At 40.8% G+C, this 15,962-nt stretch overlaps 1 protein-coding gene across 3 annotated transcripts in view; it reads left to right on the top strand.

Annotated features, from left to right (window-relative positions):
* GALNT17 (polypeptide N-acetylgalactosaminyltransferase 17) overlaps positions 1-15,962 on the top strand; it is a 441,101-nt gene that overhangs the window by 186,898 nt on the left and 238,241 nt on the right. For all 3 annotated transcript variants that reach the window (XM_072640115.1, XM_072640116.1, XM_072640117.1), the window contains exon 3: positions 3,875-4,041. In XM_072640115.1, coding sequence (XP_072496216.1) covers positions 3,875-4,041 — 167 coding nt within the window. The remainder of the gene's footprint in view (positions 1-3,874; positions 4,042-15,962) is intronic.

Here is a 15,962-nt window from a genome sequence, read left to right as displayed (position 1 = left end):
ATGCTTTGGTGGAGGGGACTTCTCAAATGGGAGTTCCCTGAACCAATGACTTCACAGACCCAGTCCTATCCCCATCACTAAGCAATTAACCAAAAATCCAATTAGATCAAAGCTGAGGTAGGATTGGGAGTGAGAAGTGGAGAGTTATGGGTGAACCAAGCAGAGGAAAAACCATAGAGAGGCCTGTCCACCTTGATACCCTCAGAGGACAGTTCCTTTTCTCGGGTCCTGTGGACCTGGAGGGAGTTCCCTATGACCTCAGGACAGCCCTGCTCTCTGCAGTTGCCGTAAATGAAATGATCCCTTCTCACTGCAAATGGGCCAGTCAATAACCATTCCCATCCCCCGGCAGCCTGCAGGAGTGGATTTACGGCTGAGTGGTAAGAATCAGACGGAATGATCAATGGATCCCTGGATGGGCTCCTCCAGGAGACACAAATGTATATTGTAACAAAACTTTATTTTCTTCTGAAAATTGCCTGCATGATTAATATGGCCTGACATCACCCAAGATGTTCAGCATAAAAAACAGCCATATTTCTCCCTCTCTCTTGCTTTCTCGCTCACTTTCCATTTTGCTCTCGAATGGGTTCTCCAATATACTTTGCAATTTCACACCTGGGGAAAAAGTATTTGTTAAAAGTAGATGGCCCTGCATTTCCATTCAAATTTATTTCTTCCCTGAGTTTCTTGCTTGGTGTAGACTTAAGTATAAAATAAAATTAAAAAAATTTAAAGGAACTTCCCACTTACTGTTTCAACAAAGACCTGGGATTCCAGAATCCCTGGGATCTGGTACCTAACTATGCACTCCACCTCTTCCCCATCAATGATACCCTTTGGTAAAAGAAGACCTCCTGTCTTATAGCCCTAGGATACAGATTGGCTGAGAGAGAACCAGGGAAGTGGGCAGCTTTGTCCCTTTTTCTTTAGATTCATGGCCCCTCACAGTGTCAGGATGGGCAGGGCAAATGTGCTGTGGGAGATGCACTAGCCTTGAGTCACCATCTCTCTTATTCCATCTTCCAAACTGATATTCCTAAAGCACACATCTCCATTAAAGATGCTTCCAAGGTTCTTTATTGCCTGTAGAATAAAATATGGACTCCTCTGATTAGCAGGTAAAGCCCTTCTCAATCTGGAGCCAACCTGTTTTTCTAAGTAGATTACATTTTATTTCCTCTCCAACCCCCTATACTCCAGCCAAACTGACTGACTTGCACTTGTTCCCATAAATAAGGTGACATTCCTTCTTCCCTATGAATCACTTAGTCTGTGTTCTCCTTGGAATTCCTAGCTGTCTCCAGGACTTGACCCAAAGGCTGCCATCTTTGTGAGGCCTTTTTTGAATTTCCAAGTTGCTAGTACCCCCACTGCCAAATTATTTTATGTTTATTCAGAGTGTGTGTATGTCCTTTCTCTCCACATATAATATATATTTGTGTGTGTGTGTGTGTGTGTGTGTGTCTGTGTGTATACGTGTGTATCTGTGAGTGTGGTCTATCCCCTTGGAGGATCATAAGCTCCTTGAAGGCAGGAAATGGCTCATTTTGTATTTCTATCTGCAGTCCCTGGCACTTAGCTGGTCCTTAAGAAAGGGTGGGAACCCAAAATATTCTGTATTAGATATTTTAAGTAACACAGATCTGCTGGGACCATAGAGAGCTGGTCTGTTTGCCATCTCCCTCTTCCCTTGGCTCTGATCCTTTGGGCCCAGTCTAGTACCAGGCTGGCTCAGGCACTTGACCTTAGGCACTTGACTAAGGTCCCTTCTCAGGTCTGTACTCCAAATAGTGTGGAACCCATTACACTATGAGCCGCTTGAGGGGGAGACTGTTTTGTTTTTCTTTGCAAGCTTAGCCCCTTAGCAGGTGGGTGGGACCAGATGCAAGCATGGTTCCCTGGACTCCCTATCTGTTGCCCTTTCTACTCCACCATGGTGAAAGTGTGGAACATGACTGGAACAGCTAGACATATGGAAGGACTAGAGCAGAAAGCCCATCCAAGACGTTATTGGACTTTTGGCATGTGATAAGGGACTGGACCTTGATGGCAGCCACAGAAATGAAAAGGGAGAGATGAATGAGTTTCTCAGGAGGAATGTATGGAACTTGGTGACTGATGGCAGGTGGAGTGTGTGTGAGAGGAAGAAATCTTGAGACTTAATGACTAGAAGATGGCTGGTACCAATTCCCGAAGAGGAAAGTCATAAGGGAGGGTGGTCTGGGGGAAGAATAGCTTGAGATTCACATGGACCATGAATACTGGTGCAGCAGAGTGTGCCAGAATGGAAGTAGCTATAAGACTGATGGTCCATCCTCCTGCAACTGGGCTTGTTCCCATTCAAGCAGGTTAGAGTGAACCCTTGGGAGACAGCAGAGTTAAGAAAGCCTTGGCTGGAGAATTAGAAGCGGGGCCATCACAAGGAGAGGTTCCCATTGTACAATGGAGGAACCTGAGATCTGGGGAGTAGGGGGAGGGGCAAACAAATCTGTTCTATCCAGTACCTGATCTCATTTCCATGTGTTCCCTGGCCAGTGCCCCAGTATACAGAGCTTTGGGCCTATTTTCTAGAAACACTAAGTTCAGTATCTTACTTGCAAAGTGGCCTCAGTCTGGGTAGTGTGATGGACTCAGGGGTTTACAAGATAAAGGGGGCCTTTCAGAGAGAGGACATTTAAAAGCTCACTGCTAGGTAGGAATTTAGTGATGGGAATTGTTTCTTAAGGAATTGCAATCTCAAGCCAAACATGAATTTACTGAATGTGTAATGAAATCAGATTTTTTTCCCCTTGGATTTCTGGTCTATATGTGCTGGGGAGCTATGTGTGAGTTTCCTAATACACAGTCACATTCAGTTCATTCTTACAACTTTTGCAGAGGGACAAGATTGGAGACCTCTGGTTCCTTGCTCTAGAGATAGAAGGAATCCCAGAGGCTGCTTGTTTTATAAAATTCACTCATTTTACAGATGGGGAAACTGAGGCTTTAGAGAGACCAAGTGACTTGCCCAAGGTCAATTAAGTAATATGGATCAAAGGCAGGATTTGAACCCAGGCCTTCTGACTTCAGAGACTGTTTGCATTGTATCATACCTGAATTTATTTTATATGTATTTCTTCTTTGTATTTACCTATTCCTGTGTCACCTTTATGGATGACAAGCTCCTTAATGATAGCTAACATTATATATCACTTTAAAATTTGCAAGTTGATTTACAAATATTATCTTATTTGATCCTCACAAGAATCCTGCGAGGTAGCTGCAATTAGTGTGCCCCTTTTACAGATGAGGAAGCTGAGTTTGAGAGTGGCCTTTCTCCTTGGTACTCATCTAGTCAAGTGTCTGAGACAGAATATGAATTTTTTTTTTACACCATGTCCACCACTCCATTGACGATGCCGCTGAGCTGCCTCCTACTACTCAAAAATAGGAAATGTTTTATTTTCTGTATTTGTAACTCAAACTCCAACTGTGGTGCCCGGCACATAGTAGGGACTTAAAAAATGCTTTTTATGTGTTATATCTCCTGGGTAGAATGTAAAGTCCCTGAAAATCAGTACTGGTTTTGATTTGTCTTTATATCCCTAGCATTTAGCACAGTGCCTGATATATAGCAGGTGGTTAATAAATGTTCATTGATTGATATAGCAGGTGCTTAATAAATGCTCGTTGATTGATTGGTTTAGCAGGTATTTAATAAATGTTCATTGATTCATATAGCAGGCACTTAATAAATGCTCATTTAGAGTTTGATGTTTGGATCATGTGTTGATCAATTCTACACATTTAGACAGAATTTTTCTTCCGCTTCATCCCGGTCCCATTGGACCTTCATCTTAACGTCTCTTTTGCTTTGTCCTCTTCCCTCCAGGTGTAAGGAGCTGAAATACTCCAAGGATCTTCCCCAGATTTCCATCATATTTATCTTTGTGAATGAGGCCCTCTCGGTGATCCTGCGTTCTGTCCACAGCGCCGTCAATCACACGCCAGCTCATCTGCTGAAAGAGATTATCCTGGTAGATGACAATAGTGATGAAGGTGAGTGAGGCCAGGGAAGTCAGGTGGCATTCTCTGGGAAGGAAGAAGGAAAATGTGGAACATGAGCAGAGCATAAAAGCCTCTCTTCTTTCTCTGTAGCACACACACACACACACACACACACACACACACACACACACACACACGCAGCGTTTTGTTTTTTTTCCATAGTGCTTTGCCATTATTTTCTCTGCTTCTCTCTGGAGCTACCCATGGAGTGGGGGGCATCTCAATGGGAGTCATCACTACTTCTCTGTTCCCCCAATCCTCTAGGGCTTTTTGGAAGAGAATTCCAGGTTACATATTGAGCTGAATTCTCCCTTTGCATCCCACCTCACACAGATGAAGCTGAGCATTTTGATTTCCTCCCAAGTTTCATCTTCCAGGAACCCAAAAGAAGGAAGTCTTGGTAAATGATCACATTCACACTTGCTACTGAGGACTATTTAAAAACTCCTCCAACCCTCAGCTCCACCCCAGGCCCCTCTGTCTTAGCAGATGGCATCCTCTGCTGCTTCACTGAGAAGACTGAGGCCATTGGGGGTGATCTTCCTTAGTTTCCATCTGCCTCCCCTCAAAATCAGTCTTTGTTTCCTACCATCCTGTTCCTCCTTCCTGTAGTCAGTGAGGATGAGAGGGTCCCCATCCTTACCAAGGCTACCCTTTCCCCTTGTATCCTTGATCCCATCATCTTTTATCTCCTCTAAGCTCTGCATCCATTTATCATTCTCTCTGTCTAATCTTTGGTCTCTTTCTATCTATTGGCTTCTTGCAAATGTGCCCCGCTCGCTCCCCTCCTAAACACTCACCATTTCATACACCAACTCCTTCCACACTGGAAAAAAAGACTCTTTCCCTAGATCCAGCCACTCTCAAGAGTGGTGGGCTTATTTCTTTCCTCCTCTTCAACGCTAACCTCATGACATGGCCAGTCTCTAGATTTGGAGTCAGATGACGTGGCTTAAAATTCTGCCTATGATTTATCTTGGGTGCATCACTTGCCCTCTGGGTCTTGGGTGCAAGTCTGTAAGATGAGGAGATTGGCCTAGATGGCCCATGAGCTCTCCTCCAGTTTATCGATGAGCTTATTCCACACTATAATTCCCCATTTTCACCCTGCCTTCTCAAGTCTATACCTTCATAAAGACTATCCACCATGTTTGCACCTGAGGCTTTCCCGTTAGCTCCACCAACGAACAACTGCTAGTGTCTCCCTCACTTATATAGATAGATAGACTGATTGATTAATAGATGGTAGAGCTAACATATATTCATAAGTGTGTAGTCACAAACATATTTACTTGCATATATGTCTCATGTGGATGAATAGATGACACAAATGTGTATGTACCACACATATAATCTCATATGTAATCTCATATACATATAATCTTTGTCATCTATCACACACACATATAATTTATCATCTACCTACAAAGTGAATATAATTGATTTCAGGTGGGGGAGACACCAGCCACTGGAGGGGAATCGTGTATCCTCTTATTTTACAGACATATAAATATGTGTTTACATATTATCTTTCTCTGTAAAATATAAGCCTTTTAAGGGCAAGGCTAGTTTTACTTCTGTCTTTGTGTCTCCCGTGGCTAACACAGTGCCTGGTACATAGTTGGTGCTTACTAACTGCTTATTGAGTGATGAGTCAGTTGTATAAGATGTCACTTGACCTAGGCTTTGAAGGAAGTTAGAGATTCTGGATAAAGGGTTATAAAGAGTTGCCAGCAGCTTACTGATTGTCACAAAGTTAGTGAAAGCCACTGGTGGGATTTAATCATAGGCCTGCTTTACCCCCAAGCCACTGTTCCACATGAATAGTAAGAGTCTAATTGATGTTTGTAGAACTGAATCTACACTGAGCATAGATCAAAATTCTCCTACCCCCAGCCCCCAGGGGCAAACTGATAGGTGGGTAATAGAGAGCCAGATTTGCAGTCATTTTTGAGCTCAATTGTGTAAGAAAAGAGGCTTTAATAAAAAACAAATCTCCAATCCTGGTAAGGGAGTCTCTTTCAGCATCTCAGAGGGACAGAAATAGATAAAGTCTCCGTATTGTGTAGTGCTTGTGTTGGTTTCTATTAAAGATGTTCATTGTGTTGCCTTGTATCCCATAAAGTTTTACTGTATCCTCTGGATAAAGATACCCCCTCTCCTCTGGCCTAGGACATAAAAGAAGGCCTGGGTGTATTGCGTTTTTATAGCTTAAGAGTTCTGACTTGTCTGGAGCAGTAGGATTAAGATGGCACTAAACCTGCTTCATCTCTGCATCCGGAGAGATGCCCTCCCCTCTTAAACTTAGCTCCAAGGTCTGGAGAAAGCTTTGGAAGGACCTGGAACATCGCCAGCACTCCCATTAGAAAAGGTGGATTGTCTTGTACCCAAAACAGCAGCCAGCACCTCAGATACTGAAGCTTAGTGTTTCCATATTTCCCTGGCCCAGAAGATGCCAGACTCTCTCTTTCCCCACCCCCTCTCTTGCTTGTGGATTGAATGATCAATATTGATTAGGCCCTGAGTACACACGTGATGTGCTAATCAGAGAATGGGCAGAACTCAGTCATTTAAGTGGCTGATGAGTTAGCTAATGAAATTTCCATATCCCTTGTTTCCCCTCAATTCCCCTCAATCTCTTCCTATAATAGTAGGGAGGATTTGCATAGTAGTTAAAGGTGTGCAAAGCAGCATTGCATCTTATCTCTTCGCTTCTCAGAAAAACTCCTTAAGGTGGAAGCTGTTACTATGCCCATCTTCCAGCTGAGCAAACTGGGGCATAGAATGACTTGTCTAGGGTAGCACAGTTAGTGAGTATCTGAGGCAGGAATTGAACTGTCATCCTGACCATTCTGACTCCAGTTCCAACACTCCATCCCCCCATCTGTCTGTCTTTTCTTCCTTTTCTTTTCGTTGCTAAGCCTGGGGAGAACTAAGCTTCTGGGTTAGGAACTATTCCCCATCCCATCCTACCCAGAGTCTGGTACCTATATGCTGTCCTGGTCCCATATAACCTTGGTTTGGCTTTTTTCTTTTCTTTTTCCTTTTGTTTGGAGGGGAGAGGCAAGGTACTTGGGGTTAGGTGACTTGCCCAAGGTCACATAGCTGGTAAGTGTCAAGTATCTGAGGTCACATTTGAACTGAGGTCCTCCTGATTCCAGGGTCCATGATCTATTCACTGCACCACCTAGCTGCCCCTTGGCTTATTTTCTCAGTTTCTTTAGGACCAGTCCTCCTGAGGAGTGAAGTTTGCATTCAATCAAAGGGGCCACACTTGAGGATTTGAGGACCACATGTGGCCTCGAGGCTTCAGTTTCCCCACCCCTGGCCTAGAGAATTCTCCCTTGAGCAGCCCTGTGTTTGGGGTGGCACGTTTGAAGACAGAAAGCCAAGACATGTCATCTGAAAACCTCTTATTTTGAGCAGAAGGTTACACCCTCCTATGCTCACAAAAGACTCCCGTGAAGGACCCCCTTTCCTCTCCTTCTCACTCCCTCACTCCCTCTCCCACTCCCTTTCTTTACTTTTCCCTCTGGTTTATGATTGCAGAGACACCGGGAGGTTTGTGTTTCTGGGTGATAACATTCTCCTTGGGTTGTTGGAGTCCCAGGGTGAAGTAGCCCAGGGACACCTGGTTATCTTTGCTGCTCCACCGTTCAATAGGGTTTTTTGTTCATTTTAGCATCGCCTGTTTTTGCCCCTAACTGTTCAAGAGTTGTCATAACCGGTAGCCACATTTTGCTACCTGTTTTGCCCAGTGTTACCAATAAAAGCTGTCGGATAAAAGGCTTTTCAAGAGAATGAGCTCTGTGTTGGAATGTATCTGAATGTTGACAAATCACCATGGCTGCACAGAATGAACCCTCACAGCTTCGGGTTCCTGCCTCTACCATTGGCCTCCACATTTCCTTTGAGCTGTGGGCTTCTCTAGCTCGTGAGGAGTATGTGTCAAGACTCCAAGGGAGTAGAAGAAGTCAGAGAGGAAGAGTTGAGGAAAAGATGAAAGTTTTTTTTTATCCAGATATTCATTTATTTCCCATGGATCCCCTTAGACCAGACTTTGGTTAATCTGATCATCAATCAACACTGAATGAATGAAAAAAAGGATTTATTAATAACTAGCCCTTGAAGGTTTGTAAAGTGCTTTAAGAATATTCTTACATTTGGTCCTCACAAAAGTCTGTGAGGTAGGTGTTTCTATTAGAGCCATTTACAGCTGTGGATGCTGACTGAGACCCAGAGAGGCTGTGACTTGCTCAAGGTCACACAGCTAGTAAGTGTCTGAAGCCATATTGAAATGCAGGTTTTCCTCACTCCATGTACATCATTTTATCCACTCTAGACAAAAAAACCCCAAAAAGCAAGATCATCTAAGAACCTCGAAAGGAACACAACTCCAGACTCATTGATGAAGGCTTTTTTTGGGGGCTGTTTTCCATTGTGGTGATTCCACTCTCCCTATGGAGCTGGTTGGAAAACTCTTACCTATACTAGAGCTCCCCGCTTTGTGACTGTCTTTTTTCCTTATTGAGTCTCCATGTTTGGCATCAACTCTCTCCCTTCTACCAGCTGCAGCATCATTTTGCTCCACCGAGCTGGGGATGACCCAGAAATAAAGTCCACCTTCCTCCTGCATTATTTCATGGTGTGTTCATGTCATCCTCCCCTATACAATGTCAGTTCCTTGATGGTGTGGAGCCTATCCTCATTGTTCAGCTCAGGGCCTGACTCACAGTGCATGCTTAAGAAATGTTTCTGGATGGATTGATGGAACATTGTCACATGGTTGATTTATTCCTTCTGTAGCTGCTTCTAAAAGAAGAAATACCAGAGCCAAAAAAAAGAGAAAGCCTTTGTGAGTGAGTTGTGTTTCTTAAAGGGATTTTGAGGTGATCTTAGCTTTTTTGTTTGTTTCTGCCTTGAAGAGTTACCGATCTTAGTGGACCCCGGGCTGGAGAGACTCTATCACTCTTGGCTCAGGTTGATGAAATCCAGAAATGGGAGTGGGAGTGAGAAGCAGTTTGGGAAAGGGGGAATCTCCAAACACAGGCATCCAATTCTATTTCCCTGTCTGACATTCCACTTGAAACATATGCAATCCCCCAACTTCTCCATCAGGAAATATATTATTCCAGTATGGAAATTTCATTTCGTATGATTTGTGACTGAAACTCACCTTGTACCTGTGGGAGACTTTCCCAGTTGTGTCCATGCTGGGAGTGATCTCCTCCCTCTCATCTTTAACTCACTGATTCAGAACTGGAAGGGAACTCAGAAGTCATCCAACCTGTGCCCCATCCCTCCCCCATGTTAGATGGGGAAGCTGCAGTCCAGAAATGCTAATGACTCATCCAAGGCCACAAAGGACAAGAAACCATAGAGATCTCTCCTGAGCTGAGGTCTGTGGCCTCTCCATCATCCTTCCAAGATGAGGCCTCATTTTCCTCAGCTACTCAATTACAAGATATCATTTGTTAAATTTATTTCTTTTTCATGGTGTTACTCAAATGTCTAAGACTGATTAAATCTGTTAGGTGTGATGAGGGTTCCTTAAATAAGTGTGAAATTTCAAACCTTTTGATGCCAAGACTGAGAAAGCAGATCCTACAAGCTCCCAGCACCTGCATGATGTCAGTCCCTGGGGAACCATATGCTATTTAATTAAAGAAAAAAACCCAAATGGGTGGGGGTTTTCAAATTTCTTTTTTATAGGTGCTCATGATAGACCTTTAGGAAATACTGTAAAGCAGACGTTTCTGGACTTCAGAAACCCCCTCCCTCTTTTCTCCTACCTCTTCCCCTTGACTGACTCCTCCCATCCCCAGAGGTACCCAGAGCCTTCATGTTCTCTTCAACTCCAACCTGGGCCTGCCTCTCTGACAACACTTCAGGCTCCATGTTGTCCTACCTGCATCTCCTTCATCAGTAGTTACCTGTCCTATGTCCCAAGTCATCAGGGGCCTTCTAGGGGATTAAAAACAATCTGGTCAACTAATTCATGTTGACACCTTAGTGGGTGCTAATGGTGTTATCCCACCCTCAGAACCAGTGTATGCTTGAACAGGGACTAGAAAGCCTTAACCCAAAGGAGTGACAAATGCTGATAATTTCCAACATCGTTGTGAGCTGGTGGGGAAGTAGAATCTTTGTGATAGCAGACCTTTCGGCACTTCTTAAATTATACTTAATACATGGACACATTTCTCTATCTCTGTACCTGTCTGTCATGTTTTATCTATCTATCTATCTATCTATCTATCTATCTATCTATCTATCTATCTATCTATCTACCTATCTATCTATCTATCTTATAAATGTGTATGTGTGAATGTATATACATACATATATATACCTACATGCATATATTTACACATATAAATACATGAATATAAATCCAAAAGTCTTAGTGCAATTTTAAGATAGCTTAAAACAACACTAAGTCTTTTGGGACACACTGTGTGTATGGGTGTCACATGTGAAAACACATGCTTACACATGCATATATACATATACATCTTTGGCAGCATTTATAAAGTACTTTAAAGTTTGCAGAGAGGTTTACAGATATTATTTCATTTGATCCTGACAATAACTGTAAGGGGTAGGTGTTAATATTATTTCTATTTTTACAGATGAGAAAATGGAAACAAACTCAGGTTAAGTGACTTGCCTAGGATCAAACAGTTAGTAACTGTTTGACACAGAATTTGAACTCAGGTCTCCTTAACTCCAAGTCCCATGCCCTAACTAGGCTTAGTATGCATGTATAGTATATTAAATGGATATCCCCAAAAGTGTTAGTGAAGTTTGAAGCTTTCATAACTTAAAAAGACTTTTGGAACATCTTGTATGATACATGCCAACACACATCCAAATATATATAATATACATATGCATACAGAGAGGTATCATGACAGTTGAGGTAGAAAATTGGCTTCAGGGTCAGGCAGATCTGGGTTCAAACCATGCCTATAACACACAATAAATATGATATCCTGGTCAAGTTGCTTCTTAGCACCCCAAACAACTCTAAGTTACAGAAGAAGTATGGATCTGCACAAGTGTGTATGTATGTGTGTATTTCCTTATTGGAAGTTCCACATACCAGTGAAATCACAGACCTGATTCAATTATCATAGGAATTATCAGGAATAATCACATCAATAATAAATAAATAAATAAATAATATTAATATCAATTTATATTTAATTTCATTTATTTTTAGTGTTCTACAATCACTACCATGTAACTTAGAATTTTTTTCCCCTACCTGCCCCACACTTCCCCCCTACCTCCCCGAGACGGCATATAATTCTATATAGAATCTACACATACATTCCTATTAAATACATTTTCACTTTACTCATGCTGTGTAGAAGAACTAAAATGAATGGGAGAAATCATACAACAAACCAAAACATAATACACACACACACACAAAATGATCTGCTACAATCTGTGATTGACTCCCATAGTTCTTTCTCTGGATGTGGTGGACATTTTGCCTTAGAAGACCATTAGGAATTTTTTTTTTTTTAAGTCCTTGCTTTGCTATGAAGTTCCAAGTCTACCAGAAAAAACTCTCGCACACTTGGTCATTGCTATGCATAAAGTTCTCCTGGTTTTGCTCTTTTCACTCAGCATCAGGTCATATAAGTCCTTCCAGGCCTCTCTGAAGTCTTCCTGTTCGTCATTTCTTTAGCACAATAGTAGTCCATTACATTCATATACCATAATTTATTCAGCCATTCCCCAATTGATGAGCATCCCCTTGATTTCCACTTTTTGGCCACTACAAAGAATGCTGCTATAAATATTTTTGTACGTGTGGGACCCTTTCCCATTTTTATGATCTCTTGGGGATATAGTCCTAGAAGAGATATTGCTGGGTCAAAGGGTATGCACATTTTTGTAGCCCCTTGGGCATAGTTCCAAATTGCTTTCCAGAATGGTTGGATGAGCTCACAGCTCCACCAACAATAAATTAGTGTTCCAACTCTCCTACATCCTCTCCAACATTTATCATTTTCCTGTTCTGTCATGTTTGCCAATCTGATAGGTGTGATGTGGTACCTCAGAGTTGTTTGATTTGCATCTCTCTAATCAAAAATGATTTAGAGCATTTTTTCATATGATTATAGATATCTTTAATTTCTTCTCCTGAAAATTGCCTTTTCGTGCCCTTTGACCATTATCAGCTGGGGAATGACTTGTATTGTTGTACATTTGACTCAATTCTCTATATATTCTAGAAATGAGGCCTTTATTCCTGAGATTAGCTGTAAAAATTCTTTCCCAGTATACTACATCCCTCCGAATTTTGGTTGCATTGGGTTTGATTGTGCAAAAACTTTTCAGTTTAATGTAATCAAAATTATCCATCTTGCACTTCATAATAATTTCTACCTCTTCTTTAGTCAAAAATTCTTCCCTTCTCCATAAATCTGATAAATACACTATTCCTTGCTCCTCCAATTTTTCCATAGTGTCAATCTTTATATCTAAATAGTGTACCATTTGGACTTTATTCTTGTGTATGATGTCAGGCATTGGTCTATGCCTAATTTCTGCCACACTGTTATCCAATTTTCCCAGAAATTTTTTTGAACAGTGACTTCTTATCCCAGAAGCTGGGTCCTTGGGTTTATCAAACAGTAGATTGCTATATTCACTGTCTACTGTGTCTTGAGTATCTAGTATATTCCACTTGTCTACCCTTGTGTTTCTTAGCCAATACCAAGTGGTTTTGATAACTGCTTCTTTATAACACAATTTGAGATCTGGTAGAGCTAGACCACCTTCCTTAGCACTTCTTTTTATTCCCTGTGATATTCTGGACCTTTTGTTCTTCCCAGATGAATTTTGATGTTATTTTATCCAACTCTAGAAAATAATTATCTGATAATTTAGTTGGTATGACACTAAATAAGTAAATTAATTTAGGTAGAATTGTCATTTTTATTACATTGGCTCATCCTACCCATGAGCAACTGATGTTTTTCCACTTACTTAGGTCTGACTTTATTTGTGCAAAAAGTGTCTTGTAATTGTGTTCATAGAGTCCCTGGGTTTGTTTTGGCAGGTAAACTCCCAAATATTTTGTAGTGTCTACCCTAGCTTTAACTGGGATTTCTCTTTCTATCTCGCTGTTGGACTTTGTTAGTAATATATAGGAATGTGGAAGATTTGTGTGGGTTTATTTTGTAACCTGCAACTTTGCCAAATTTGTTTATTATTTCAAGTAGTTTTTTACTTGAATCTCTGGGATTCTCTAAGTAGATCATCATATCATCTGCAAAGAGTGATAACTTAGTTTCTTCTTTGCCTATTCTAATTCCTTCAGTTTCTTTATCTTGCCTAATTGCTACAGCTAACGTTTCTAGTACCATATTGAATAATAGTGGTGATAATGGACATCCTTGTTTCACCCCTGATCTTATTGGAAATGCATCTAGCTTATCTCCATTGCATATAATGCTTGCTGAAAGTTTTAGGTAGATACTGCTTATTATTTAATGGAAAGTTCCCTTTATACATCTGTTCTCCAGTGTTTTTAATAGGAATGGGTGTTGTATTTTATCAAAAGCTTTTTCTGCATCTATTGAGATAATCATGTGGTTTCTGTTAGTTTTGTTGTTGATATGATCAATAATGCTAATAGTTTCCCTAATATTGAACCAGCCCTGCATTCCTGGTATGAATCCTATCTGATCATAATGTATTATTCTCATGATAAGATGCTGTATTCGTTTTGCTAAAATCTTATTTAAAATTTTTGCATCTGTATTCATTAGAGAAATTGGTCTATAATTTTCTTTCTCTGTTTTGTCTCTTCCTGGTTTGGGTATCAAAACCATATTTGTATCATAGAGAGAATTTGGGAGGACTCCTTCTTCCCCAATTTTCAAAAATAGTGTATGTAGTATTGGAATTAACTGTTCTTTAAATGTTTGATAGAATTCACTTGTAAATCCATCTGACCCTGGAGATTTTTTCCTAGGGAGTTCATTGATGGCTTGTTCAGTTTCTTTTTCTGAGATGGGGTTGTTTAAGTATTCAACTTCCTCTTCTGTTAATTTGGGCAATTTGTATTTTTTAAAATACTCATCCATCTCATTTAGATTGTCGAATTTATGAGCATAAAGTTAGGCAAAGTAATTTCTAATTATTGTTTTAATTTCCTCCTCATTGGAGGTGAGTTCACCCCTTTCATTTTTGATATTAGTAATTTGATTTTATTTTTTCTTTTTTTTGATCAAATTGACCAAAGGTTTATCAATTTTATTCATCTTTTCATAAAACTAACTATTGGTTTTATTTATTAGTTCAATAGTTTTCTTAATTTCAGTTTCATTAATCTCTCCTTTGGTTTTCAGTATTTCTAATTTGGTATTTACTTGGGGATTTTCAATTTGTTCTTTTTCTAGCTTTTTCAGCTGCATGCCCAAGTCATTGATCTCCTCTTTCTCTATTTTATTCATGTAGGCATTCAAAGATATGAAACTTCCCCTAAGAACTGCTTTTGCAGTATCCCATCAATAATAAATTTAGATAGCCTTCTTAAAAGTGATATTTGGACATTTAGGGAGTTACCAAGCAAGCTCATTTTCTGCCAGGGGTGGACACCCAATTTTTCCACCAAACCTGTTAACAAGGCTCTGTTACACTAATATTTTAAACCAAGGGAACTTTGGAGAATTGATATTGTTGTGTTTGACCTTCTTGGTCCCATTAAATCAAGACCCCACCCCCACCCCCTGCCAAACTCCTAGAATGATTAAAGCTGCTCAGCCAGGAGAGCAGGGCTTCAGACAGAGTCTGGACTCCAGCTTGTGAGCAAAGCTGGAGAGAAGATTCTGGTGTAGGCTTTGAAGGAGAGGTCCCCTGAGGTCCCTTCCCATGCTGAGAGTCTGTTACTTTCCTTAAAAACAGGGAAAATGCACATTTATTAAGCACAGAGGACGAAAATAGTCATTGCTTATATGGGGGAACTCCAACCCAAACTCACCCGGAATGTTGTCTCTCCTCATGTCTCATAGATGCTCACGCTTTGTTCAGAGTTCAGCTCATTCATCCCTTCCTGAATTGGCACTTCCTGATCCTGGCAGCAGTTCATGTACATCCCCCTGCACCCCCCTCAAATAATTAGTATAAACATGGGTTACTAATGCCTCCCATTTGACTTGGGTGCCTCCCTCCACTAGAGGAGAATCTTTTTAATTGAACCAAAAGAATCAGAATTGAGTATGAGCAGAATCTGCAGTCTTCCTTGAATCAGTCAAAACCATGGTGTAAAGTTGGTTTTTGCAAAGAAAAGGGAGACAGGAGGTGGAATGTCATGGATGAAGGACAGTTTGGCAGGACCATGGAATCATAGGCCTTTCCACTTACTACAGAGACCTATCATTCCAGCCCCTACAGTGGACTGAACCCTGGCCCTGGAGTCAAATCTGGCCTCAGATGTTTGCTCGATCTATGACCCTGGGCAAGTCACTTCAGTTTCTTTATCTGTAAAATGGGGTTTATAATAACACTTACCTCACAGGGTTGTTGTAAGCATAAAAATGAGATCATATTTTTAAAGCCTTTTGTAAGCCTCAACATTCTATATTAATGTTATCCATTTTATTAGTTATAATTAATAATTATTTGCTATAGGATATGTCCAGGAACTATGATGGGAAATGTAAAGAATATTAGCGTCACTCAGAGTTAGAAAGGAAAACCATTCACTTAATATCAGAGACTTAATATTGAGACTATTGGGTACTGGTCTTGAGTAAGAATGCATGGAAACTTAGTGAAAATACATACACAGTGTCTTCCTAGATTGAGCATGAGCTCCTTGAGAGCAGGCAGGGCCTACTTCATTTTTGTCTTTGCATCCAAAGCTTGGAACTTAAAACAGTGTC

Source organism: Notamacropus eugenii, chromosome 2 (assembly GCF_028372415.1).
Source record: "Notamacropus eugenii isolate mMacEug1 chromosome 2, mMacEug1.pri_v2, whole genome shotgun sequence".
NCBI classification, from domain to species: Eukaryota; Metazoa; Chordata; class Mammalia; order Diprotodontia; family Macropodidae; genus Notamacropus; species Notamacropus eugenii.
The sequence above is the reverse complement of the archived record's forward strand: the minus strand, read 5'-3'. Positions and strand labels throughout refer to the sequence as shown.